This window comes from Arvicola amphibius, chromosome 1, assembly GCF_903992535.2.
Source record: "Arvicola amphibius chromosome 1, mArvAmp1.2, whole genome shotgun sequence".
Lineage (NCBI taxonomy): Eukaryota > Metazoa > Chordata > Mammalia > Rodentia > Cricetidae > Arvicola > Arvicola amphibius.
Window position 1 is genome coordinate 10,244,081 of NC_052047.1, and position 26,864 is coordinate 10,270,944.

The following is a 26,864-nucleotide window of genomic DNA, read 5'->3' on the forward strand; positions in this document are numbered from 1 at the left end:
GAACATGGTTAGAGTAGTGGTCAATTATCTGTGGTAATCCTCTGTCAATGAATTCTACCCAAATCAGTTAGATAGCCTATTAGGGTGTTTAATAGAACTGTAACCATAATGGAGATTAACGTATTAAACACATAAATCTAAATCTAACGAAAGAATCTATTTTGGAAGAAAAGCCTGACTATTTGAAAGTGATATTTAAAAATGTAGGCATGGAAAAATGGCTTAGTTAAGATGGTTAAGAATGCTTGCTGCTCTTTCAGAGGACTAGGATTTGGTTCCTAGCATCCATATTTGGCCATTCACTGTGGCCAGTAAACTGATACCCTCTTCTGACCTCTGAGGGTACCCATGTGAAAACACACACACACACACACACACACACACACACACACACCCCACACACTATTATAAAAATTAACCCAGGAAGCTGTGGTTGGTGGTACATACTTGTATTCCCAGAACTTGGCGGTTGGTCTAGAACATTCAGCAGTTCAAGGTCATTTTTGGCTCCATAACCTAACTTGGGCTTCAGGAGATCTTGTCTCAAAACAAACAAAGAGCAACAAAGAAAACAATACCCTCAAAAACACACTCATAGAAAGCCATGCAAATAGAATTTAATATTCTTTTTCTCTTTTATACATCCTTCATCAAAAATCCCCTTTAAAAGATAACATTAGATTAAGTTTATGATTTTAATTTTCTTGTTTTATTCTTTTTTGTCTTTACTGTTTTGTGTTTGGCCCCCTGCCTCACAAATACTACTGATTAAAAATTTGGATTCACACAAATAAATTTTCATTGTAGCTGACTTAACATGATTTGATTAATTCAAGTAGCTCGACATTAAACTCTGTACTAGCTAGTTATAATTCAGCCTGGCACAAACTAGAGTTATCTGGGAAGAGGGGCCATGATTGAGAACTGCCCCCATCAGCCTGGCCTTCTGAAAGCCTGTGGGGCATTTTCTTCATAAATAATAGATGTGGGAGCGTCCAGCCCGTTGTGGGCAGGTGTGTGGTTCTGGGTTCTAGAAAGGCAACTTCAATGAGCTGTGGAAAGGAAGCCAGGAAACACCATCCCTCTATGGTCTCTGGTTCTGTGTCTACAACCAGGTTCCTGCCCTGACTTCCCTTCATGATAGAGTGCGAGGTGTGGTATGGGATTCCTCTCTGTATGCTGTGAATCTCATTGGTTAATAAAGGAACTGCTCTGGGCCTGTAGCAGAGCAATAGAGGAACCGACCTAGGTGGGCAAAACCAAACAAATGCTGGGAGAAAGGAGGTGGAATCAGAAAGATGTCATGTAGCACAGCCAAAGACAGATGCAGGAACTTTAGCCGGTAAGCCACAGCCATGTAGCCATACACAGATTAATAGAAATGGGTTAAATTAATATGTAAGAATTAGCCAATAAGCTAGAGCTAATGGGCCAAGCAGTGATTTAATAGTACAGTTTTCATGTGATTATTTCGGGGCTAAGCAGCCAGGAACCAACAAGTGGCTCTCTCCTACTACAAGGGTGTGAGATGAAATAAGCCCTATCTTCCTCAAGTTTCTTTTGGTTAGTTTTTATCACAGGAATAAAAAGCAAACTAGGAAACTCTGTATTCACTTCTTTGTCTTATCTTCAGGATGCCTGTGCTGTTTATTGGGACAGCCCCTGAACTACATGCCCAGCTTTATATTTGCTTTTCAGTCAAATTTAATTAGTACTAATTGAGCAAGTGATATTTATAACAAAATGTTCCATATATGTTTTATTAAGTTGAAGTTTAAACATATGGTGATCCTATTCATTTAAAATTATTTGCTACATGTTAATGGAATAGGCTATTTAGAAATAAAAATATATAGCCTTTTAAATCTGTCTTAACTAATACTGGTTGTTGAGAGTTTGTGATTTTTTTTTCCAAACTGGGTATTTTATATTCAAATCATAATACTCTGAACTATGTCTTGTACAGTTATTATAACCTTTGAAGACACCATAGGTTGTAGATAATATTTTGACTTCATTGCTCCATTTAATTTATTCAAGTTTAAATTTTTATCGTGAGTGTATCCCAAATATAACTTTTCAATAAACAGCCCTATTTGTTCTTGATTCCAGAAAAACCTATTTTCTTTATCATATGCAGTTTTCAGTTCATGATATTACTTTTGTTTTCTTTATGTGTGGATACCATAACTCACCTCTAATGTGTAGACTCTTTCAGGAGGTTATATGATTTCAATCAAAACGTACAAAAGCCCAGATACACAGAATTCACATGTTACAGCTAGTCTTGTAGCTTAGCCTTTTTTTTTAATCTTTTTTTTTTTTTTCAGATACTAACTCAATCATGTACTGAAATCCTGGAATTGAGTCCTTCAAGTGTCTGTGTTGGGGGTAAGTGTTTAGAATTTCTAAGTACTATGTAAGAAATTGTTTTTTTTCCCCTAGCTAAAATATATGATTTGAAACTCATGTTGGAAGGAGAATAGCAAAATTAACTTTTTTGGCATCTTTTTTTGTGTAAGAAATTTTAAATAATTCCTTGAAATATTTCTATTTTAAATTCAAATTTTTAAGATTCGAATGTTATTTTAAATAATGAGCATATTGTGCGACAGGCTTTTATAATGTTCTGTATATTTAGTTCATATTTGAGACCATTCCTATGGCAAATAAAATAAAATGTGGGGTCTTTTGTCTGATTGGGTGGCCAGGTATGCGAAGGTGCAGAGCTGTGTGCTCTGTTGACCCGGCCACGTCACCATATCTACCAGCTCCAGGCACATATGGAAGTGACTTCTTCCGGGAAGAGTGCAGGAAGGAAGTAGGTGGCGTCATCAGCTGCTACTCAAGGCTCAGGTCCCCACCTCCCAGACATCCTTGCCCAGACAGTCTGCTTCGCCCTGGCCTCCCTTCTTCTTCGCGTTTGACCTAGAGTTCATTTTGGCAGAGCTTTACTTAGAAAAGGAGAAATGCTTCCGGGCGGCGGTGGCGCACGCCTTTAATCCCAGCACTCGGGAGGCAGAGGCGGGCGGATCTCTGTGAGTTCGAGGCCAACCTGGGCTACAAGAGCTAGTTCCAGGACAGGCTCTAAAAAAAAAAAAAAAAAAAAAAAGAAAGAAAGAAAGAAAAGGAGAAACGCTGAGTCCATCACAGTTAGCGGACAGGTTCTTGCTCTCTGCATCCTCTAGCTTCCTAATAAATGGTCATCCAGATGCCAGGCAGGAAGAGTACACAGGATATTCCCGAGCAGCGGGGTCTTTTCTAGAGGTGGGGGCCATTAGTTTCTTAGAGGAAAAACAAAGACAACTCATTAAAGCAACAGATTATATTGTTGTTAGACTCCATCTTAGTGTGCCTTCCTGACTGTGTCCTTTGCATACACAGTTTTACCTAATCACCAAACAATGCTACCTCGAAGTTGTATAATCCCCCAGTTGGCAGATGGAGTAAGGGACAGAGACAGATTTGGTATTTGCCACTAGTCAATGTCCTTTAGGTCCTTGTCCATCTGACAGCAGCGTTCACGCTCTTACTGAATTACATTTTAGGTTTTACCTGTACAGTGTGAGAACTTATGAGTAAGTCTCTGTGACTCAGGGAGTGGAGAGCGGCCGGTAGGCTTTGCTTGGGTAGCTGATGACAGCATGAATGTGGGACAATGTCGGGAGGGAGAAGTTTGCGAGGACAGAGGGTATTAATGTGAATTAAGACGAAAGAAATCTGAGCGTAAAAGTCTATTCAGACATCACAAGTGGCCTCTGCTTGATTTGTAAACTTCAACAAAATCTGAGCTATATTTTTATAAATACATGGACTGAAAATAACAACCAAAACAAATAAACAAAGAAACAAAACATAACTTCAGCTCGACCAGTCAAAAGCAATCAATACATTTAGAATATAAAGTAGGAACTTTCCCACAAGATAGATCTATGGTGTGAATGTGTGGGTCCCCCCCCCCTCTCTCCCCACAAGTGTGTATGCTTGCACTATTTCTATGTTCTTTCTAGAAAAAAACTTTGCTGAATTTACTTATTTAATTTTTGGTGGAGCTCCCAAACTACCCTTGACTGGGAGCTGCCCAATTCCTAAACTGTAATTTGATCAGCTCATTCTCTGACATTTCTTATGGTTCAGTTTGTCCTTGGGACAGGAGGCCATCACCATTGCAATGGCTAACATATTCTCTTGTAGTCAAACAAGAAGTACTCTCAGCCTATCAGAGACTTTGTCTGTTAACTTTTCTCGTGGTATATTCTTTCATTCTCTGACATTTAGTGTCTATTCTTACAGTGTAGATAGGGAGATAGTAAAGCAACTTCCTCTAGGCACCGCACGGCTGTCAGCAACCCAGGATGCAGAACCTCTACTAGATTTTAAGTACATTTCCTTTGTGTACCACATGAACTTTATGCTGAGAGTGGAAAGAGAAAGAGAACATTCTTTTTGGAAAAAGGTGTGAGAACAGAATTCTGGGAATTGAGATAAGCCAGGTAGTTATTACTATATTTTACTTCTAATACCTGGGTTACTATTGGCAAACACTAATAAAGACCAGATAACAGCTCCAAGTGATAGTGAATGTCGTCTCCACTCTACCCACCTAGACACCCTAGGAAAGCAATCTTGGCTGGAGTCGCATCTTCACGGCTGTCAGTTAAGAGGAGAGAATGAAGAAATATATTCTAAAGCTCTCGATACTTCGGTTGTTTTCAGTAAAACGCTGGTTACAGTGCTTGCCTTTCTTTTTATCTCTAGAGGAGTTTCAAGTTGTTCTGAGTGGGAGAGCAGTCACATCCAGCAGTCACGATGCCAGTGTCCTCTGCACGTTCACCGCAAACAGCACCTACTCGAAGAGTGAGTCTCTGGGAATCCCATGGCACATGAATGTCTTTACTGCACACAGTCTTGAGGAATTATTTTGCTCTAAAATGTATTTATTTTTATTTTAAGTGTATGAATGTTTTGCCTGCACAAATGTTTGTGCCTACCGAATGCCTGGTGCCTCCAGAGCCCAGAAGACATTGGAATCTTTCAAATTGGAATTATAGATGGTTGTGAGCTACCTTGTGGGTCTTGTGGGTGCTGGGATCCAAACCCAGGTCCTCTGGGAGAACAGCAACTACTCTTAGTCATTGAGCCATCTCTGCAGCCTGGGATATTTCTCTCTCTCTCTCTCTCTCTCTCTCTCTCTCTCTCTCTCTCTCTCTCTCTCTCTCTCTCTCTCTGTCTGTCTTTGTCCCTCCCTCCCTTTTTCCATCCTTTCCTCTTCCCTCCCTCTCTCTTTCTTTCTTGAATTAAATTCTGCCATGCCGCATTTTTTCATCAGAGAAGTCATGAAACCTCCTTAATAATATAAGGAGTAATGATTATTTAGTAGTGACAACATTTGTTCATTACTTCATAAACCCCCGACCCTGTCCTAAGCAACGTCAATATTCAGGAGATGGTTGGTGGTGAGTAAAATCACCTTCCTCCTGTTGTGAGACAGCTAATGACAGGCACAGCTGAAAGTACCTGCACCCAGGGTTTGGACTAAGGACATCAGTCCTGTGATCAAATGTCCCGTCTAGACTTACCTTTTGCTACTCTTGCCTTAAAAAGGAATTGTATCGAACTACTTCACTTTTTACCGTCTCTTCTCTATGTTTTCTTGTCCAATTTTAGTATTGTTTGACTTGGCTCTTGTGCTGTTGGCCTTTCAGGCCCTTAGAGTTCACCAGATCGAGTTGGATGATAGTCATCTTGTCAGTAGGACTTGCTTTCTTGAGTGTATTGGTCTGCTAGTAAATCATTTTTTCCCCAATCGGTGGGTATTTTGGCCTTTAATTTATGAACTCTGGTCTGTTTTTAGCGAGATTCAGCTGTAGCTTTGCTGTTTCTCTGATGGTATTGAAATTAGCATCAGGTTTGGCAATAATCAGCCACTTGTGTGCCTGTTGAATTAAAGCAGGGAGAGTTTCAGCATGGTAAATATGGTCATTATTCTCTGTTCTCTGTATCAGGAACACCGTTGGATTTGGGCTAAACTCATAATATATAACACAGCTGAGCAAGGAAGACTAACTTTATTTCTATTCAATAGTTATTAGTATGTAAGTGTTAGATTTATATGACTTCTTTGGATTGCATACTTGGGTTGATTATAATATACACATTGATGAGAATCACTTCATTGACAACTCTCAATTTGGTGGAGGTGAAATTGTTTTTTTATCACTCACTTTCTTAGCCAATCCATTTGTTTATGTAAATGTTTTCAGCCATTTCATTGCCAGATAAATTTTCACACTTACAGCTAAATCTACACAGGTTAAGCACCCAGCTTGCTAGGATGTGCTTGTATGGTGCAGAGATAGCTGTCTTGTTAACTTAGCCACAAGTCTTCTGTTTTCTACTCTTTCTAAATTCTGTTTCTTAGAAACAATATCTAATCTATCTTTGAAAGTCTGATATATTTGAAACAGAGAAAAAGTTGTATCTACAATGTCTACTATTAACTTAGCTAAAAAATCCTAACTTAATGATTGATCATATCTTTGCATCAAGATGTTATAACTCTTCATTTCTCACTCTTCTCTGTTTTGCCTTATTAGCTAGGCTTTAACAGATGTTGTTGACCTTTCTTGTATTCCCCACTGAAGTCTTATTGTGTAATGCTTGGCTTTTTTTTTTTGAATGAGGCTGTGCTAGAGATATACAACTCTTTACTAACTAAATCGTATCTTATTTTTATTTTTTTTTAGGTGAAAAACCAGTACTTGTTCAGTATAATTCCATACTTTGTCCTGCGCCTGTCCTGCACAAGGCTGGAGAGTAAGTACACCATCAACAACAACTCAACAGGGATGTTCAGCTCCTGGGCTGTGTGTGTGTGTGTATGTATGTGTGTGTGTATGTGTGTGTGTGTGTGTGTGTGTATGTGTGTCTGTGTGTGAATGTGTATCTGTGTGTGTGTGTCTCCTCACTCCTGATAACAACTTTTCTTCACTGATTAAAAAAACAAACAACAAACAAAGCAAATCAAAACAAAACCCAAATGCAACAAATAACTATAAAATGACAATTCACATTGTTACTTTTGTTTGTTTATTCTGTCTTTTGAGGACAAGGTGTAGGATGACCTCAAATTTACTAAGTTTTGGCTCAGTTTACTAAGTTTCCTAAGAGGCTTCCTTTGAACTCCCGGTCCTCCTGCTTTTACCTCCTAATGCTGAAACTGCAAGTGTGCAGCCACCAAGTTTGATTGTTAAATTCATTACGAATAATTTTTAACTGTACTAAGTGGGTCTCTGCAGCCACCGCAGCCATCAGAATAAGGATCTAGGAAAGGCAAGAATGCAGTTTGGTTCAACATGACTAAGGAGCTTGTTTGAAGGTTCAAACTTCGGGAGCCTGACTTTGAGTAGTCTATTTCAGGAGTATTTAAGCACAGCACAATTTGGTGAAAACTTTCCTGGTGATAATTGATTCAGTCCCATGTGCACCATAAACCTTAAGATGTGATGCCATTGACACTCTTTGTAAAGTAGATGTGACACATTCCATAAAGATATGTTCTATACACTGACAAACTCACAGTAAAGATCTTGGGGAGACTCTGGTGTGGTCTTAGCAACACAGATAATGCAATAGGATACCATGCTACTAACCAGTTCAGCTCCCAACCTTCTGTCAGGATAACAGGTTATGTATGCCTTCCTTTGAAGGAACAGTCCTGTGTGTTTAGCATTCCTATTGGCCCTAGTGCTTACCCGTGAGCACAAAGAACTTAGTACCTCGCACACTGCACAGATTGAACGTTAAACTATAAATTAATACTAAAACTGTAACCTCAGTAGGTTGAAGATATTAATGTGTACTCTATCTTGGTAATGAATATTGATGAAATATAATCTAAAATTGCACAGATGAGTTTGAGAATCATTGTGAAAACTTCCAGATAATCAGTCACACCTCTTATTTTGAACTTCAGAGTACTGAATGTACACACACGTGCACACACACACAGAGTTCCAACGTAAGATTTTAAATATTTGCTATGAAATTTAATAATTATTAAAGATAAAAGCAAGTGGAATGTGGTTCATGGTACATATGATTAAGCATTCATTTTCATTAATTTGTACCTTAATTTATTTCCCATTTCAGTTAATCCTATACTCATTTGTGTGTGTGTGTGTGTGTGTGACTGTAAACCCTGATGATAACTGGTTAAAATCAGAAATTTTTAATTCAGAAGAAGGACTTTTATTTCAATCGTCAATGCACAAGCAATTTTTATAGTAACTTAGTATTTCTATCTGATTTTTTCTCATGCGCCTTAATATGCAGCAAATAACTATATAAGGTTGAGATGTTCTCTATTGGATAGTGGTGACTGCAGTCATCAGAATGCTGATCCGACGGATGGAGTTACTTAACGTTCATCTTTTCACAGAGCATAAAATTATTAAACACCACAAGCTAAAATCTCAATTCAGAATTAGTGTTCACACTTTGAAGATTATGTTTCCTTCCATGGAATCAAAGAGAACGGTTTTCGTATTTTGCAGTCAGCTCGAGTACTTGGCTTTTGTGAAAATGTCAGCACTCACTGTATTTGGAAGTTATTGAACAACACTCTGGTCATGAAAATCAAATCAAGGGGTACCAGTTTTACTTTTTTTTAAATTGAATAGGCTATACCATACAACTTCAGAAGTAAGACTGTGATTCAATGTTTGTGTGTGTTCTGTGTGATAGTCTAGTGTCAGTGATGACCCGCCTGTGACTGAATCGGACTTTCTGGTAGTTTTAGTTTTTCTTGGCATCGTCTTAGTCCTAGGCAAAGTCATGTCGTCTCATGCTGCCATCATTCATCTCTCTGTTTGCCTCTCTGTTTCTACCCTTGACTTCAGGTGTCCTGTTGAAATAGTTAGGCTGTGTGATCCCTTCAGGAAGGATTATTGGGATTATATTCCCCTCACACACAAGATACAGCAGAGTTGGCAGTGTTCTCCTAAGGAACCAGACCCTCCCTTCCTCAGATCTCTTCTCCTCGTTGCTTCCCTGCTCAGCTATGGCCACACTACCCTTTCTTATATCTCTTAACCCATCAGCTTACACTTCCAGCAGTGCTGTTCGACTTGCTGGTCCCTCTTCTTGGAATGGTGTTTTCTTATTTCCGTAAGTCTTGTTCAGATGCCACCTTCTCGATAAAGTAAAAACCCTTCCTAGGTACTCTTTCTCATTAAGTGACCTCCTTATTCCCTTTACATGTTATGATTTTTCTCCCAAGCCCTTATATGTATTGCATTTCTTTTTTGTTAAGACAAATGCTACTGAGTCTTGTTTCTTGTAGACTCCCTTGCATTTACCCAGTGCTCACCGCTCAGTAAATTATTAGGAATTGAATGTTGACAGAGGTTTCTGTCCTACCCAGTTCTCACATTTGTTCAGTCCTGAAGAATCACACAGAGGTCTACACTAATCATAAACTGGTTGGCCTATTAGCTCAGGCTTCTTATTAACTCTTATAACTTATATTAGCCCATAATACTTGTCTGTGTTAGCCACGTGGCTTGGTACCTTTTTCGGTGAGACAGTCACATCTTGCTTGCTCTGTGTCTGGCTTCCTCTGTAGCTGGGTGACGACTGCAGACTGAAACTTACCTCTTCCCAGAATTCTCGTTGCCCCACTTCTACTTCCTGCCTGGTCACCCCACCTCTACTTCCTGTCTGGCCACTGGCCAAACAGCATTTATTTAAAATACCAGTAATGGTACAGACCATTTTCCCACAGCAATTTAATTATTAATAGTTAGTAAATTTTAGTGTTAATTCACTAAGCATTTGATGGTTGAAAGGCGATTACACTTTTCTCAGATAGTTTTGTTTACCAATAAAGATAAAGAGTTAAAAGAGGTCATTTGATTTCTCATGGAGGGACAGGGATAAAAAAAATGGTCAGAATTTTATTTTAGCATTAAGTACCATTGGCAAAGACAGAAATTTATGAAACTTTTAAACAAATGAATGACTAAAGAGGACAGTTCAATTATTCTCTCATATAATGATAAAATGAAATGGCATGCAATTTATATTTATAGATACATTTAAAATATGCCAGGCGTTAGTTAAACTTTAAAAAGATACTTTGACTTTTGCTTATCGCTGTAAGTGTGGGTATGCCATGCACGCCAGGCCTGTGCCCCTGCCATGGTATATGGGGAAGTCACAGAACAGCTTTTAGCTTTCCTTCCCTCATGTGGCTCTCAGGAATCAAACTTGCAGCAGGCTCCTAGGCCTCAGTTTTTTTCTCTCTCCTTGAATAGTGTACTGTAGCCACTACTGACATCCTTTCATGCTTTGCAGATAGGATAGATACTTCAGATGCACTATTTAAAAATTACATACATAATGATAAATATTGGGTGTGAAAAGCCATCATTTATTTAGTTTTTGCTATTAGTATTTTACTTATAGGTACAGAATGTTCAGGGATGGAGATTCATCTGAAAGTATTGCTTTTGTACCATTTTATTTTTATTTTGGCATCAGATTCTAGTTAATCATGGAGGCACTTTTCGGGAACATTGTGATTATTCCCGGTTCTGGGAGGCATCACCATTTGCTCTGCTTAGTAAATTGCACACAATTTAGACTGTTTCCTTTGCCTTGACTTCTCTTCAGATACTTTCTGTAGGTGACCAGTTCTTCTGAGATTGAATCAAAACCAGCAAAACTGAAACAGTGTAGCCTTGTAAGGTGACTGATGCTTAATGTTTGCCTAATTGCCTCTTGGCTAAGGATTCAACCCCATTAAATAGCTAGTTAGTCTGTGTTTCAAATAAACACATCTGGCCTGTGAGTGAAGGAAGGCTTCACTGTGAAGGTGACAGATGTGGCGATGGGTCCCCCTGTTCGCTCACCTAAATAATTAACAATGCTCTGGTGAAGGAGCCCTAGACAGACAGATGCATGGTCTCAGAGCTGGCCCAGAGACACATGCCTCTGCTCATTAGTCGCCTCCATTAGTTCTCCTCTCATCTTCCCGTTGAGTTTTTTGAAGGTGCTTGTGGATTTTGATTTAAATGAGGGCTAAGGTGGATGTTTACTGGGAGGCGGGACTAAGCTCTTGCATTAGAATAGCTGAGATGTCTTACATTCAAGTACTGATGTTTTTGAAGTAACAAATGTTATTACAAAGACTTGAATGTGGCAAAGGGATTTGTAGGGCTGAGGTGGTGGGGGGAGTTGAGATGGGCACCATCAGGATGATTATATATAAGGACGAAGCTGCAAACTAGCAAATTTAATTAATAAACAAGTTTCAAAACAAAGACATTAAAAAAAAACTATTTGTGCAGGTCCTGTTTAGGAGGAACTAAGCAGGCCTAGAGTGGAGCTTTGAACAACTTTCTTTGAAAGAGATCAAAGTCTACTAAATTTACTTGATGCAGATTTTTGGTTAAGATGAACAAATTCGTAGGCTATGAGAAAGAAAGAGCGGAAGTGACTGGGCTTCTCCTAGTCTTCTCATTGGACACTGTTTCTTTTCACAACTTTGTCTACTTATGAAAATCATCTAGCAAAACTTTTGGTGGATTATTTAGTTTATTTGTGTCTGTTGCTCATTTGTAGCAAGCTGCCTCCTTTGAGGTTAAGCAGACTGGCCTCCTGCGAGTTCTTTGATTGGTCTCCATTCCAGGGTAGCAGTCTCCAGGTATGCCAGGGAGTCATGGCACACATTTGCAATACAGAGCTAGTTCTCTGACCCTTGCTCTGTGAGACAATGACAATAGCACACCTGCTCTCGAATGTTTGAGATCCCGTAATTTGACGAAAAGAACAGAGACAACTCGGGTAAACATACATAAACACATTGTGAAAAAAGAAAAACAGAATGGAGCAGAGCAGAGCCTCAATCTACAGCTTGCTCGATAGAGACGACGTAAGGAGGCATATGGTATAGTTAAATGTGCTTTCAGAAACACCGGCCAGAATCTTCTGGCAAATAGGAAATAAATATCTAAACCAGACGAAAGTGATAGCATTAGTCCTTTTTAAAGGCAGCATGGGAAACCATCAACAGAGTAGGTGGAGTTAGAGGTGGTGGATATGGGTCATTTCAAGAACCTGATATGAGAAATCTGGAATGTTCGGTGGGGGTGACTTGGAATGAGAGCTAGAATTGGTAACTGATTAAAAATATTTTTCCTGCCGGGCGGTGGTGGCGCACGCCTTTAATCCCAGCACTCGGGAGGCAGAGGCAGGCGGATCTCTGTGAGTTCGAGGCTAGCCTGGTCTACAAGAGCTAGTTCCAGGACAGGCTCTAAAAAAGCTACAGAGAAACCCTGTCTCGAAAAACCAAAAAAAAAAAAAAAAATATATTTTTCCTGAACATTGTTATTTTTCAATAGTGAGTCTAATTTCCTTTGGCATCCAATTGACTAATTCCATTTCCTTTCTTCTTCGTTGGCTGAATTTTGCTTTTGCCAAGCTTTTCTTTCTTTTGCAGAAACATACCCACATATGTGTGTGTACATCCGTATCTGTGCAGTCCCTAGATCCTTTGTGTTGGCAGCAGGTGATACAAACATTATTGACTCAATCTGTTCTTTCTTGTAAGGAATGAGACTTGATAATTTAATTTGCAATCCTGGATACCAGGCCATCAGTGGTGCCTTTATTTGGATTATAACCACGAGAATCTTCGTGAAATAAGGGAAACTTGAGGACATGAGTGTGTTCCGCTAACCCTTCCCCAGCACAAAACACACAGCATTTGGTTAAATACTGTCTTCTGATTATACCAAGCAGCATGTCATATTCTCTTGGTCAGCACTGTGTCTCTTTCCCAAGCATCTGAAACTGTTATAGACCCTGTCATTTAAGAGGAACAATGTTTATTTTGAACATGTGTATGGCTGGCCAACAAGGTGTTGCCAAATGTGGGACTGTCAAATCAGATGCTTCCAAGACTGAGAAAAGGCGTGACATGTGGCTTCATCCCATGGGATGGACATGTGGCTTCTCCAAGCATCAGAAGAGCTGTCACGGGAAGAATCTGACTCACTCCTTCTTGTTTCAAACTAAGAAGAAAGAAAGAACAGCCTCAAAAGAGAATCACGTTTTACTTTGTTGTAAGGCAGATCTTTGCAAAACCTAGAATGACTTAACAAATGTTCTGGCATCTAGAAGATGATGAATGTAATATCTCTTATGTCTACACGTGTGGCTTCTATGAAAAGACTTAAAGTAGGGGATTATTATTTTTGTATCTTATTAAAATTCACCGACTTATTAAGTTTTGCTAGTGCAATACTGGAGGCATTGACAGAGCTGTTCGATAGGATTCTATAGAGCTCAGATTATGCCCTGACTTTTCCTGACAGCTGTCGATCTTGCTGGCTGTAGTTTTTGTTTTGGTGATATACACATGTCATGATAGCATAGAAAGAAACTATTTAACTAAAAATTCCTTTAATATCTTTAAATACCACATTTAGATAGACCATTCATTCACTTCTGTACCCACAAATAAAAGGGGCTTCTTTGATCTACTCACAGATCTGAAACCTTTCTTTCAAATTAAAACTTTTATCATTCATAAAGCTTAGCCTCAAGGAACACTCTGCAGAGTATTAGATAGTAGTGCTTACTTTCAGATATCTGAAGTTACCACAATTCTAATAACTTTTTTGAGTGGTTGCCAGTTTAATTTTCAAATTGAAAATAAATTATTTAGTGCTTCCAGCAATTGTCTTTAACAGTTTCATTTACTTTTTAAAATCCTCCTTAATGGATCATTAAATAGAAATCTTTTACAGAATATATATTTATATATAAAGTTGGGAGCAAGTCCACACATTTCAAGGAGGTTTCTGTGGATTAAAATGTTAACCCTTTTTCATGAAGTGTGACACTTCTCGGATCAGAGTGGCTTTGACGTGTAGCGCTGAGTCCTCGTCCCCTCCTGTTTTGGAACACTCACGTATCTGCAGGTGTATTAAGGCACTGTGACTATGAGGAGCAATTGATTTTATTTAGCTCATAGTATGCCAGAAGATGATTTAGTAATTTCTCTGGCAGAAGAATTTAGTGTCCTTGAATTTAGCTTTATCAGCTATTAATTGAGTGATAGGGGCCATGAAAATATACTTTAAAATTCTTCCTTGTGGTAAATTGTAAAAGTTTCTTTTGTCTTTTTACATTTGAAAAACTGTTTCAAGGGTGGTGCCAACAGCTCTTTAGAAAGTCTAGAAGAAGTACTAAGCTCTAGTACCACTTATGGCCAAGAGTCGAGTACGTTGTGTTTTCAGCCTTTTGTTCCTGCATCGCCTGCATTCCGGGCACTCCTAGACTGTCTCCACACTCTCTGGACTTCAGATGTTACCCCAGGGTCCTGCTGTTCCTTGAGGCTCTTAACTGACATTTCTATCATGGCTGTATTTCTGACCTATAAAATCATTTTCTCAAAGGCTTCCTTTCTTGCTGACCAGCTCCAAATCTCCAGGCAAGATCCCACCTTCCCCTGTAGTTAGTTCTGTTTCCCATAATCCACTTACAATGTCTACCTGACTTGTAGTTCTATTTCCCGTAATCCACTTACAATGTCTACCTGACTTTCCTGTAGGTACGTTACACTTGGAAGCTACAAAGAGCTCAAGTTTGGTCCTTCTGTGTTCCCTAGACAAGACCTTGCAACCAACTTGTAACAGAGAAGCATCAAAATCATCTCCCTTCTTTCTTCCTTGCGTCCTACATCCTGTGAATATCTGTGACCTTCTAACTATGGCTTAAGAGCTCTCATTTTCTCATTTTTATACGTCTTTCTTGCCACTATTTTAGTTCAGCTTCCCTCTGGATTTCATATGAAACAGACTCTGCCTGTTGTAATTGGTCTTTGTACTCTAGAAATACATTCTTCAGATGCATGCCTTATACGTAGTAATATCAACAAGAATGGCATTTGTAAAGCACAATTATCACCATGTTTTTAAGATGCTCATTACCTTTTCCGACTATTTCCAGATTCCTGGAGCTAGAATTCTGGAAACCTAGCAGCCATCCCTGGTCCTATCATATTCATTCCACAGCTGCCTGCCTGCTCTCTAGTACTGTATTGCTGTCAAATACAATTGTTTCTTGGATGGTCCACTGCCTCTCTCATGTTTCAGCCTGTCAGATTCTTCATATACAAAGATTCAATTTTTTTTTTTATCTTACTTTCGAACTCCGGGTCATTCTTCAGGATGTGTCTTATATGTGACTCTCTTCAGGAAACCTTTGTCGTTTTGTTCACTCCAAGAATGAATTATCTGTTCTCCTCCATGGTCCTATAGAACATCTGTGCTCATAACTATTTCATCTAATACCAGTCACACTCCCTTGTGAATTCTTGTGTATCTTCCATTAGGTGACATCGGGATTGGTTTTGTTATTACAGTCATATTAAACAAATCCTAGTTTGGCTGTGCTTCTTCTATAGCAATTATTAGTGATATCTTAGTCAATTTAAAGGTTTTTGTTGTTTAAACTAGTAAAAGAATGAGTGATTGATATTAGCAAACATGGATCAAACAATTTAAAGTATGATTTTAATATATCCATGTATGTGTGTAGATATACAAATACAGCTCAGCAAAGCTACAATGTTGGGTTTAATAAGATATATTATAACAGGAAATAGGACTGCAAACTTTCTTTACACAAGTCTACATGAATTAGGAAATTTTGAACAATTTATCTGCCTATATTTTTGTGTCAGTAGAATAGTAATTCTTTAGGCAAATATCTTGCATGCAAGCCTAATTCTGGTTATATATTCTATATTCTGTATACCAGTGTTTTTTAGAATGGTTGTTATAAGATTGTAAAAACTGTGATATTCCTGAAGTCCTTCTAATAAATCATTGGCTATAACAAAACTTCATATAGCTCCTGAGTTTTACACATTAAGAGGGACATCTATGTGTTTGTGAAGTGTCCTTCCTGGAACAACTCTGGCATAGGTATCACTTTCATAGTTTTGCAGGCCAGGGAATGGAATATTAGTACTAGATTGACATATGTCCAAGAATGACTTTAGGTTGCCCAAATATGTGTGCTTTTGAGAGTTGTGTTCACATTTTAGCAAATAAAGATGAACTGTCCGATTGCCCTCTATTTCTGTCTGGAATTAAGTAAACACAGTATTTATTTAATATGTTTCAGCCCATCATTAGATCTCATGAACGAGAATCTGTACTCCATTATTAGAAGCATTCTAACCAGAAGTAGGAGTTACATAGGGAAAGGAGTAAGCAATGTATTGGAATTAAGAGAAAGGACATAAAATGTGACCGAAAACAATTACTATATACACTGCAGTCTTAGGACAAACAATGCTCCAAGTATTGACATTAGGCTGGAGGATGGCCTTTAGCTACATTTGTGCGTGGGGCAGTCATTGGGTTCATCACAATGCCATACCATGCCAGGAATTTAAGGTCTCTCTCTAAAGGAACAACAGAATTCAAAAGCAGAAGCAACTGTGTTTTTCATGTTTGCAACACTTTTGAAATTCTTTTCCAAAAATTATAAATATTCAAAAATATATATTCAAGAATAAATATCTTGTTTTAGAAAAATGCGCTGTAGTTAACCACAAAAATACGATTATTGAACAATGGATAAGTAATTCTTGCCTAATGTGTATGAGATAAATTTAAATATAAGTCTCAAAAATACATGTGGAAGACTAAGAGGGTATGCTAGCGAGGTGAAGGTTCTGGATCACAGAGTCAGACTGGTCCGGTCCTACCTTCTGGTGGGGTACCTTTGGAAACTTCAGTTTCTTGACTTGCAGAATGGAAGTAGTGCCAGTGGCCTACTGTGAGAATTAAGTGGATGAGTTAATGTTTCTGGCTATTAGGAAGAACTGAATTTACAGACTGTACTGTCTGGATCTTACTACCAATGTATGCGCAAAGACCATACATTGGTCTTCTGGTAGGTTTTCATATCTGTGTAGACTTGTTTCTATTTAACTCACCACTGGTCATGTTATACTAGAATGTGGCTTGTGCATACACAGTCATTTTGTGTAACTAAGTTCTCAGCACATGTTTCTTCTGTAGGAAGATGTGTTCATTTTCAATTTTTATGTTGTGGTTTTTATTTCACTTCAGTAAGCACTAAAAATGTAAATGTTTCTGCTGTTTTCTAAAGTGCTGAATCACAAAAAACTCCACCCTGTTGCTACTGACTTCTTAAAGTGGAAGGAATGAGATTACCCTGACAAGAATATATTAGTATAAATAAAAATTACCTTCTCCCTAAATAGAACTATGTCTGCCCTGTCATATGACTGCACACATCCACGTACGAGAACTAGGAATTAGGAAAGCCTGTTTTGGATTCTGTTATGCTTAGTCATGAAGACAAAACGAAACACCAAGTTCTGCAGAATAAGGACTTTGGTTTAACTTAAAACAAAATAGGCCATTTGGCATTCTATTTTGAAATAGTGCAAAAAATTCAGTTAAATTCAAAAGTTCCCTCTTTTCTGGTTTTAACTAAACTTTTTTCTTCTTTTAAAGAGTTTTTCTTTTCTTGAAGTGGGCATGCTATAAGGAATAGTCTTAATAAGAATATTGTTATGAATAAGATCTTAGCTTGACGTTAGCGGAATTGTCTTTCTGGGTGGTCCTATCCCAGTGTGGATCTGAGCCAAGTTACCATGTTGAGGGAAGGCACCATGACTTCAGTGGTGTGATGGGAAGGGTTCATAATCAGGTAGAAACCAAGATTCAATACTTTTTACTAAAGCAATTAGCATTTAGTTTCCTGGACGCCAGCTGCGAAACTGTGAGAATTGTACTGATTGCTTTAAAGAGCTGTGGTAATGATTAGTAGTCAACAGCACCTAGTTGACTTTTAGTGATTGCTTCTTCACTCTTTTTGTAGAACTCTCGAAGTTTCCATCAGCTTTAATGATGGGAAGTCTGCCATCTCAAGATCCTTAACAGTCACAGCTACGGAATGTGTGAGTACAAAGCTAATTGCCTTTAGAAGACGTGTATTGCCTTTAGAAGACATGACATAATACCAGGGGAGTTCCTCTACTGTTAATGGAAGGCACGAACCAAGAGCAACCACACGACAAGGACACATTTGCATAGAATTTAAGTTTTTCTGTTTTGATATTTTTTTAAAAAAAGGATTTCTAAGTGCTATACATTAGATTTCAATATTTTTCAACAAAAGGTAAGAGAATAGAAATGATGCATTCTTTTTAGGAGATTAAATATGGAAATTATTTTTTATTATGAAGATTAGAATTTAGTATCTAGGAGGCTGATCAGGTTTTGAAATTATTAGTGTGCCTTAATAGGTGACATCATCATTTTGTCCACAGAGATGCTGTGTGTGCTTTATGATGTGAGGGAGAAATCTGCTTCTGAGGGTTCGGTAACAGCTGCCTTTAAAACTGAATTTCAGTTGAGGCTTATTTGCATCGCCTAAAATACAGTACTTTAGAGACAGGTTTTTCTTTTGCTGTAGTTAATTTTGTATATTGACAGAAAGTTTTTGATATTAGACTGTTGAACATGAAAACAGGATGCTCTAAAATAGATTTCCTACATGGCTATTATTTTATATGAATAGACACACACACATACACACAAGCAAATAAAGAAAAACCAAGAAACCCTCTCTTTTTCTTCTCTAAAAGACCAAAATAGCAAGCTTAATATTGTCTCATATCATGGTTTTTAATGTAGTTTTATCTATTAATCCAGGAGACACAAAATACTGCCTCTGAAGAAATATCTGTTTTTCACTGTATGATATTGTTTTAGGGAAAAATAAGCATTCACATGGGCTTTTCAGCCCTTTGAACTCTCTGGATAATTTCAATTAACATTTCTTTCTGTTTTGTAAATAAGGTTTTTGGGTTTTTTTGCAACTAATAGGCTTTGCGGATGTTGTAATTTTTGGTTTTCCGGTCTCTCGGGATGTGGCTGATGGAGGTTACAAATATTTGTGTTGTGTAGTTAGTTTGCTTAGGGTTTAGCTCCCTGAAATGTCACTTTCTACATCCTTCTTCCCCTTCTTTTTTAATTAATCATTAATTAATGTTTTATAAAACCATTTCTTCTCATTTTATTTATCAATTCCAATTCCCACTCTTTCCCTCCTCCGGGTCCCTCCACCCCTCTCCCCCCACCATTCACTCCTCAGAGAGTCTGGGAAGTCACCAAAGTCTAGCACATTGCCCTAAGGCAGGACTCCAGGCTGAGTAAGGTATCCATCTAAAGAGAATGGGCTCCAAAAAGCCAGTACAAGCAGTAGGAATAAATCCTGGATCCACTCTTAGTGGCCCCATAATTTGCCCCAGTCATACAACTGTTACCCACATGCAGAGGGACTAGTTTGGTTCCATGCTGGCTCTTCTGCTGTCAGGCAAGAGTCAGTGGGCCCCCATTACCTCAGGTGAGCTGTGTCAGTGGGTATCCCTATCATGGTCTTGACCCCTATGCCTGTATTATCTCTCTTCCCTCTCTTCAATTGGACTTTTCAAGCTCAGCCCAGTGCTCTATTGTGTATCTCTGCATCTGCTTCTATCAGTTGCTGGATGAAGGTTCTATGATGACATTTAAGATGTCATCAATCTGACTACAGGGCAAGGCCAGTTCAGGCACCCTCTCCACAATTGCTTAGGGCCTTAGCTGGGGTCTTTTTTGTTGATTCCTGGGGATTTCTCTAGTGTCAGGTTTCTTCCTAGCCCCATAATGGCTCCATCCATCAGACAGCAATTTCCTTTCTCTCCCTCTCTGTCCTTCCCCCATCTTGACTATCCTGCTTGCTCAAGCTCTCCTTTCCCCCAAGGCGAGGGACTGCTTCTTCCTCTTCTTTGTCCCTCCCTGCCACTTAAGAAATCTTTCTTCCTGGTAGGCAGGAAGACAGGTCTTTGTTTCTGTCTTATCACTGAGCACTAGCTCCTCTTCTAGGGACTCTAAGGCCAGATGACTCACCTGGTGCTTACAGATCGGTAAAGCCATTTCTGAGCCAGGTGAGTTCTCAGCACAGTTATGTTACTGGAGGTTGTTGAAGAAGAATATGTTAAAAAAAAAAAAAGAATATCGGGCATGCCAGATGTGGGCATCAGTTGGACGTGGAAATATTAAACCCTAAATAGGGGTCAAGATGATTCTCACTGAGGTGATGTCTGAGTCAAAGCCTGGGAGATGAGGGAGTGACTTCTCAAGACCATGTGTGATAAGAAGGTTCTGTGTAGATGGGTGGCACAGGGCAGAGCCTGAGCTGGGACAATTCCTAAAGAGAGTGGAGACAGGCCGGGAAAATTGGGGTCTTGGTGCAGGAGACTCAGTGGTGGACAGGGTGCCGGGTGGTTGAAACTGCGTGAGCTGACCTGAGATTTTCTTCCCAGTTAGAGGAAGAGGTTTGAACAGTGGCGTCCACCTAATGCTTAACAGGCACCCTCTGGCCCACTGTGTGAAAATGGACAAAACCAGAAATCATGACACCCAATCCTGTTAGCATTTCTGTAATCTAAGAAGCATGGAAAGGAAGTAGTCCCTTTGGGGTGGCAGTGATGCAGATGATTAAGAAGAGGTTAAAATTCAATATACTTTAAAGCTAGGGCCTCAATCTGCCTAACGAGTTTGACTGTTATTTGTGAGAGAAAGAAAGAGATTAGATAGAATATTTCAAATAGTTCCTTTTCTTTTATCCTTGAGGAGCCAGAAGGAGGAATAGCTTTCAGGTGGAATATGAGGAGCTCCCTGTTAAAGGACAGGGGGCAATGGTCCCTCAGTGGCAGCCGTGCTATGGCAGCCCCTGACTATGCAAGCCTTAGTGTTTAGCAAGGTGATTTAGGGAGTCATCAGCAACACAAATTCCACGTCATTTTTGCTGGACCTGAACTCAGCTTCTCAGAGGCCCGCCTTTGGGTTCTCGAGTCCGCTTCTATGTGGGTGACTCTACGCTCCAGCTGCAGTGGCTTCTCTCCTTTGAAAGGCTGTTCATTTTGCCTACAGACCTCCCCCTTTTTACCTTTCTCAAGGACTGCCTGCCAGATCTGTCAAGCTTCTGTTGGGTTTCCTTCCTCGTTCCTCACTTTTGTCAGTATCTGGTCAAGCTTCCTCTCTGTCACCCATGGGCCACATGAGGACGTGGCTGATGTGTGGCCTTGGCACCCATATAGTCCAGTATACAGTAGTGGCTTATCAAGTACAGTTTATATGAATGGAAGAATATTTTTAGATTTCTGTCTTATATATTGAAGTCAAGAGAAATGGCATTCGTGTTGAATATTTACGAGGAGTTTTCAGCTGGAGGTCTGCTTAAGGAGAGCGTGTCTGAGGAAAAGTGAGAAACTTTTGGTTTTGTGATCAGGACTCAGATCTAGGAGTAACTAGACCTGGCTTCATCCTCTTGCTCATCTGGCTGCTAGGTCTGCACCATGCTGTCTGTTCCTAGGACTGTGGTTTCCATGCTTGGCTTCTCCTTACTCTGTTTAGGAAGTTATGTGAACAATGAAATGATTTCCTTTTCCTCACTGACCGCTCTGTGCTCCGAAAACAGCAAAGGAAACAGGAAAGCTGGGATTCCTATACAATGAACTGAGCTAGTGTCTGCTAGCTCTGTGATGAGGACAGACAGACAGACAGAGCAAGGTCGGATAGCTTTAAATCCTTGCTTCCTCTGACCCTGCTTCCATCATGCTTGCCTGAAACAAGGAGAGTGAGCTTCAGACTTCTCCAGAACATGGGTTCTCTAGTTTGAAGTTTTGAACAGTCTTTGGGATCAGTTATGACGCCAGGACCATCACACTAACCATCTATTTCCCTTGCGGGAATTTTGTCACTGTTACTGATAGAGGCACTTAATTTTGAGGGGAAATATGAAGGATTTTAAGTGCCCATCTATGTAATATTCCAATACCCGGAACAGGTCTGTGAGTTTCTTGTTCAGTGCACATGCATAGAAATAGCAAACTAGCCACTCAGTTCTAGCAGATTCCGGGCCTCTGGTTGCATTTCCTCTTTTGTGGAAACGGTGTAAATGCTAATGGGGAATTAGATGCTCACAGAGCTCTCTGTGACACTGGGCCTAGGTGGGAGTGGGGATTATCTCAACAAGACACCACAGTGTCTTTTGTTTCTCTGGGTGTATGCTATCGTTTCCCAGTATACTTCTGGGACATGCTTTTCCTGGTTATTCCTGTTTGCCTGATTTTGTACTTAACTGTAACTGTACCTATGGGGGTGGCATGATTCGTTTCTGCATGTACAGCTTATGAGGAAGGAGGAAGAGCTTCCTGTATTTTCCTGATCTACACTCTGATTGTCTTCTGACAGCTTTAAGAAGATGGTATTTAGGTGTTCATCTATAAATGTCTATAAAGTATTTTTTTCTCTTTATTTTTCTTCTCTGAGCTTTTTCTCTTTAAAAACAAAGAAAACCTCCAAAGACAACCAACTGAAACAGTTTCCCTGGGAATCCAGAGTAGCTGGGCTTTGGCAGAGGCACTAGTTTCCTCTAAACTCACTGAAAAAGTGAAAGTGTCTATGTTCCTTTTGTTATGTGTGCCATGTGGAGTCTTACTGATTTCGAGTTCATTTTCTTGGTACATAGTTTGTAAACATTAAGCAAAAAGTGTCAAGTGGTAAGCTGATTGGAAATGGCCTTTGATTTCCCAGGAGACATACATTATGATAGAAAAATGGAATTAAAGTTCCCAAAGCTCATAATTAATTCCATTGTAAAAAGGCTACAATTAAAATCTACAGAAATTCTGTCTAAATTTGTCATCCAGTCCACTTTGTAGCAATGAAACCCTAGGCAGGGTTCCTACTGCAAGGACTTAGCCTGAGGCTAAGGATGGACCAGAGGTCATTACAGGGAAGGTTGCACGCAGAGCCCAGAGAAGGTGCCTAAAGGATGGAGGAGCTGTGCAGTCGGACAGTGAAGGTCTTGCCTGAGTCACATGTGAATCATGACCAGTAGTCACAGGAAGTAAGGACTCATTAGGCTGCATTTCCATCTAGGCATACATAGAAACAGCCGTTGTGTTTTTCTTACTGACCCGTGTTTTGTCTCTTCTTCACCCTCCAAGTATGTAAAGTAATTGCTGTTGTATTGTCAAAAAACCTGGGGATATTCTGCCTGGAAGAAATTGAGCTTGAACCAACATAATTGTTGCCTAAGCACAAAAGTCCCCAAGGCAACATTTGTTTAATCCTCAAAAGTTGTGGTTTTCACATTCTTTTAAGACCGATTTTAATCCGTCTGTAGCACATTGGAAGACGTTGCATTATTGACCATCTTAACATAGCATGTATACATTAAGTGAAATAAAAAGGAATTTGTAAAACTTAAAGGAATCTAACATAAGTTTGCCTTTTGTGCTCATTTTTTCCCTGCCTAGTGTGTGCTTCCTTAAAAGAATAAATAGCATGTGGTATTTGACCTTAAACTTACTCTTTTTTTTTTTGTTTATTTTTCCTTCCACAGTCTAATGGGATCGCAGCCATCATAGTGATCTTGGTGTTGTTGCTGCTCTTGGGTATCGCCTTGATGTGGTGGTTTTGGCCTCTTTGCTGTAAAGTGGTAAGAACTTTCAACTCTGCTCTTGTTCATGTTCTCAAGCAGTAAGACACAAAGTAAGGCCCGGCGTGTGGACGGATGCCATGTGGCCCAGCAGCAGCACAGCTTTAATTAGCAACGTGGATTTCAATTATTTTACATACAGTAAATTCTAGAAAACACGTATGCCGCCCTCGAGCATAAAACTCACATCAGAGGCACTTCAGAACTCAGGTTTGTGGGACGACGTGTTGAGAGGTTGGGGGACCGTTGGGATGGAACTTATTCTCACTCAAGTTCAAGAAAAGTTTGGCTACATGGATGCCGGGTTCTGCTGGTGTCATGAGAGCTGTGGGCTTTGGCAGCTCTTTCAAAAGTGCTTGGAGTGCATTTCTTTAAGGATCTGTTGGCCTGAGGTTTTTTTTTTTTTTTTTTTTTTTTTTTTTTTTTTGTCTTTTTTTTTCTTTTCTTTTCTTTTTACCTCCCAGTTGGAACATATTTTAGCGCTAAGTCCAGTGCAGAAGTGAGGCTGTCAGTCAAACACTTACTTTAGAGACAGACGAGCAGCTTCAGTTCATGTTGTCTTCCTGTTTGAAGGAAGCCAGAGAGAGAGTGTGGTGGGGTGGGGTTCCCTGTTGCTGAGCTCCCGAGTTACCACCTGCTTGACTTGTAAAAGCTCCACACATTTTAATCTAATGATTACTTTATCACAGCCTCTACATGGGCTTCACTGGGTTCACCTGGGCCAGGGGAGGATATGGGATGCACACCTTTCTAAAGCTCAGGGCCAGTGTCTGTCATTTCCAGTTTGAAGAGGCCACCCTTATTTCTTGCCATGTGACCTCTTTTATCCATCCCCAGAGCCAGTACCACTGTGTTGTATCTCCTTGATCATTCATCTGTACTTATTTCTGTGACAGAATCCAAGTGGGGAAGGCTGCCAGTGTTACAGACCTATATATCCCAGTTGGACCCATTTGGATACTACAGGATCATCCTCCGTCTCAGGGTTGTTAATCATCACACCTCCAAAATCTCTTTACCATGTAAAGGACTTTATTCACAGTACCAACATTAAGTCACAGACATCTTTATAGAGGTATTATTCAGCCTCCTACGTGATAGTGCATAACTTATATACATTAGCATATTTCATTTAATCCCCTTTTATCTAGAGTTTATAGAAAAGATTATCCCAGAAAAAAGCTTTCAGTGTGTTCCCATTACTTGTGTTGAGAGTGTTGCTCATGGAAGCAACACTTTCTCCATCTCCTGGGAGTGTTTAACATGACAGTAGACTGGCCCCTTCCTTCCCCTTTGTTACCTGATTTCAGCTTCCCAGGATATCAGGCCTGGCTCTGTTTTCCATCTCCATTCCTTATGAGAGGCTCTGCAGTCTGCTGCCATGAGCTAGCCTCCCCATCCTTTATCTCGGGGTAGCTGGCCCACAGAGGAAGCACAGCATTAACTAGGACAGCCTTAGAGATGACACTCTCCCTGTGTCTGCTCAAGTTATCAAGCTCCTGCCACAGCAGCTTACGCTCAAACAGTTTCCTGGTATAATCTTGATTATCTTAGATAGGGATATGGGGGGAGGTGGATGGCATTCTCGAGTCTCAAATTAAAAAGCAAAAAGGTGCCCTAATGTGATTTGTGCTCCTTGCATTTTTAATTTAAGTTTTACGGTGGCAGATTTTCTCCCTTCATTAGTTTATAATTTCATTTACTCTTGGTCACAGGGTGCAAAAGTGTCAAAGTGTGTGCTTGCTCCCTTAAAGACACATGAAAAAAAATGAAATGGCCCTTTATAGGCAGTTGTTATGTTTTCTGAAATGTAGAATATAATCTTGGATATTAAAGAGGAGGGCCTAGCTAGTAAGAGCAGGTCCATTCTAACCTGAGGCTTTGCAGATAATAAACCATGGAATTATGTTTATGCAAGGCATTGGGAAGTCCCTCTAGTTATTATAGGATTTCACAAAGAGTCCCTAGCTTCAAAATAAGCACGATCGATCGCTCATTAGTTCTGTAGTTTGTTTGACGGAGGCAGCCACTTTTGCTTTATTCTTAGAAGCACAGAATGGAGAGCAGCAAGCCCTGAATGTGAACTGGAATCACACCTAGGTGGAAGTGAACTGTAACAAGTGTGTTCTAGAGGAGGTTCAAAAGCTGGGGTAAGGCATAGTCAAAGCCCTTTGTTTACCCTTTGGCAGATACATTTTGATCACGTAGAAGGTGGCAGTTACTGTATTAGGAACTGGAGACTCATACATGCTTACAATATGATATGGAATTTCGTATGTCAATATAGAAACAAGGAAATGTGAACTAGAAGTGTAGACAAAGGTCTCTCAGTACCCAATAGCCATACATAAAGAACATTTTTCAGAGGAGCTTGACTGAGTGTATGTTTTCAAACATAAAGAAGATATGTAATTAATGAAGGACCTTTCAGGGGTGTGTGTGTGTGTGTGTGTGTGTGTATTTACTTTGTGGTGTGCTTTAAAAAGTGCTGAGCTGAGACCTAGTGTGGAAGACCCTCATGCAGAAGGGTCTCCTATGACTTCTAGAAAGTTTGTGTTCACCCAAGAATGGGAAGTGGAGAGATTCGAGGGTCTTTGAGAATTGAATGACAGATCGTCTTGAATAGTTTAGGGATCTACACATAACCATAATTCCTAGGAGGGAAACTGGACCACAGGAAGGGAGAAGGTGGTGCAATGGAGACAGACCGGAATGGTGCAGATCTTAAGACAAGGGATGCTGGTGTGGGGAGATGCTGGGAAGGCAGGGAGTGATCCCACCACGGCCTGCAGAAGGAAGCAGTTGGCCAACAGTAGACCCTTAACCTCATGAGACCTAATTCAGACTCCTGACTTCAGACGTGAATAAAAACAAGTCTCTTTGTTTTGAGTCACAGGGTTTTGAAGAATTTTTTTTGTTGTTGCAACAATAAGAAAATAATTATATTTATAGACTCATTCTAATATTCCCAAGTTGAAAATGACTGGTCAGGGTTATTGATTTTGAGAAGGCATGAGAGATGGCTCAGGGGTGAAGGCACTTGCCTCCAAGCCTGATGATCTGGGTTCAATATCAGTAACTCACAGTGTGGAAAGACACAACTGTCTCCCAAAGGTTGTTCTCTGACCTCCTTATTCTTATGATACAAAAATGAATAGATAAGTGTAATAAAATTGAATAAAATAGAATTACCAGGTTTTGGTTTGTATTGCGTACATGTACTGAACGGGACTGGCTTACTGTCTCAGAGAGAGATG

The 26,864-nt window shown here is 39.7% G+C and overlaps 1 protein-coding gene across 3 annotated transcripts in view; it reads left to right on the forward strand.

Moving 5' to 3' along the window:
• The window catches only part of Antxr2 (ANTXR cell adhesion molecule 2), a 119,029-nt gene that overhangs the window by 30,945 nt on the left and 61,220 nt on the right, over positions 1–26,864 (forward strand). For all 3 annotated transcript variants that reach the window (XM_038331500.1, XM_038331507.1, XM_038331516.1), the window contains exons 8-12: positions 2,331–2,391; positions 4,759–4,857; positions 6,747–6,816; positions 17,935–18,013; positions 23,512–23,607. In XM_038331500.1, coding sequence (XP_038187428.1) covers positions 2,331–2,391; positions 4,759–4,857; positions 6,747–6,816; positions 17,935–18,013; positions 23,512–23,607 — 405 coding nt within the window. The remainder of the gene's footprint in view (positions 1–2,330; positions 2,392–4,758; positions 4,858–6,746; positions 6,817–17,934; positions 18,014–23,511; positions 23,608–26,864) is intronic.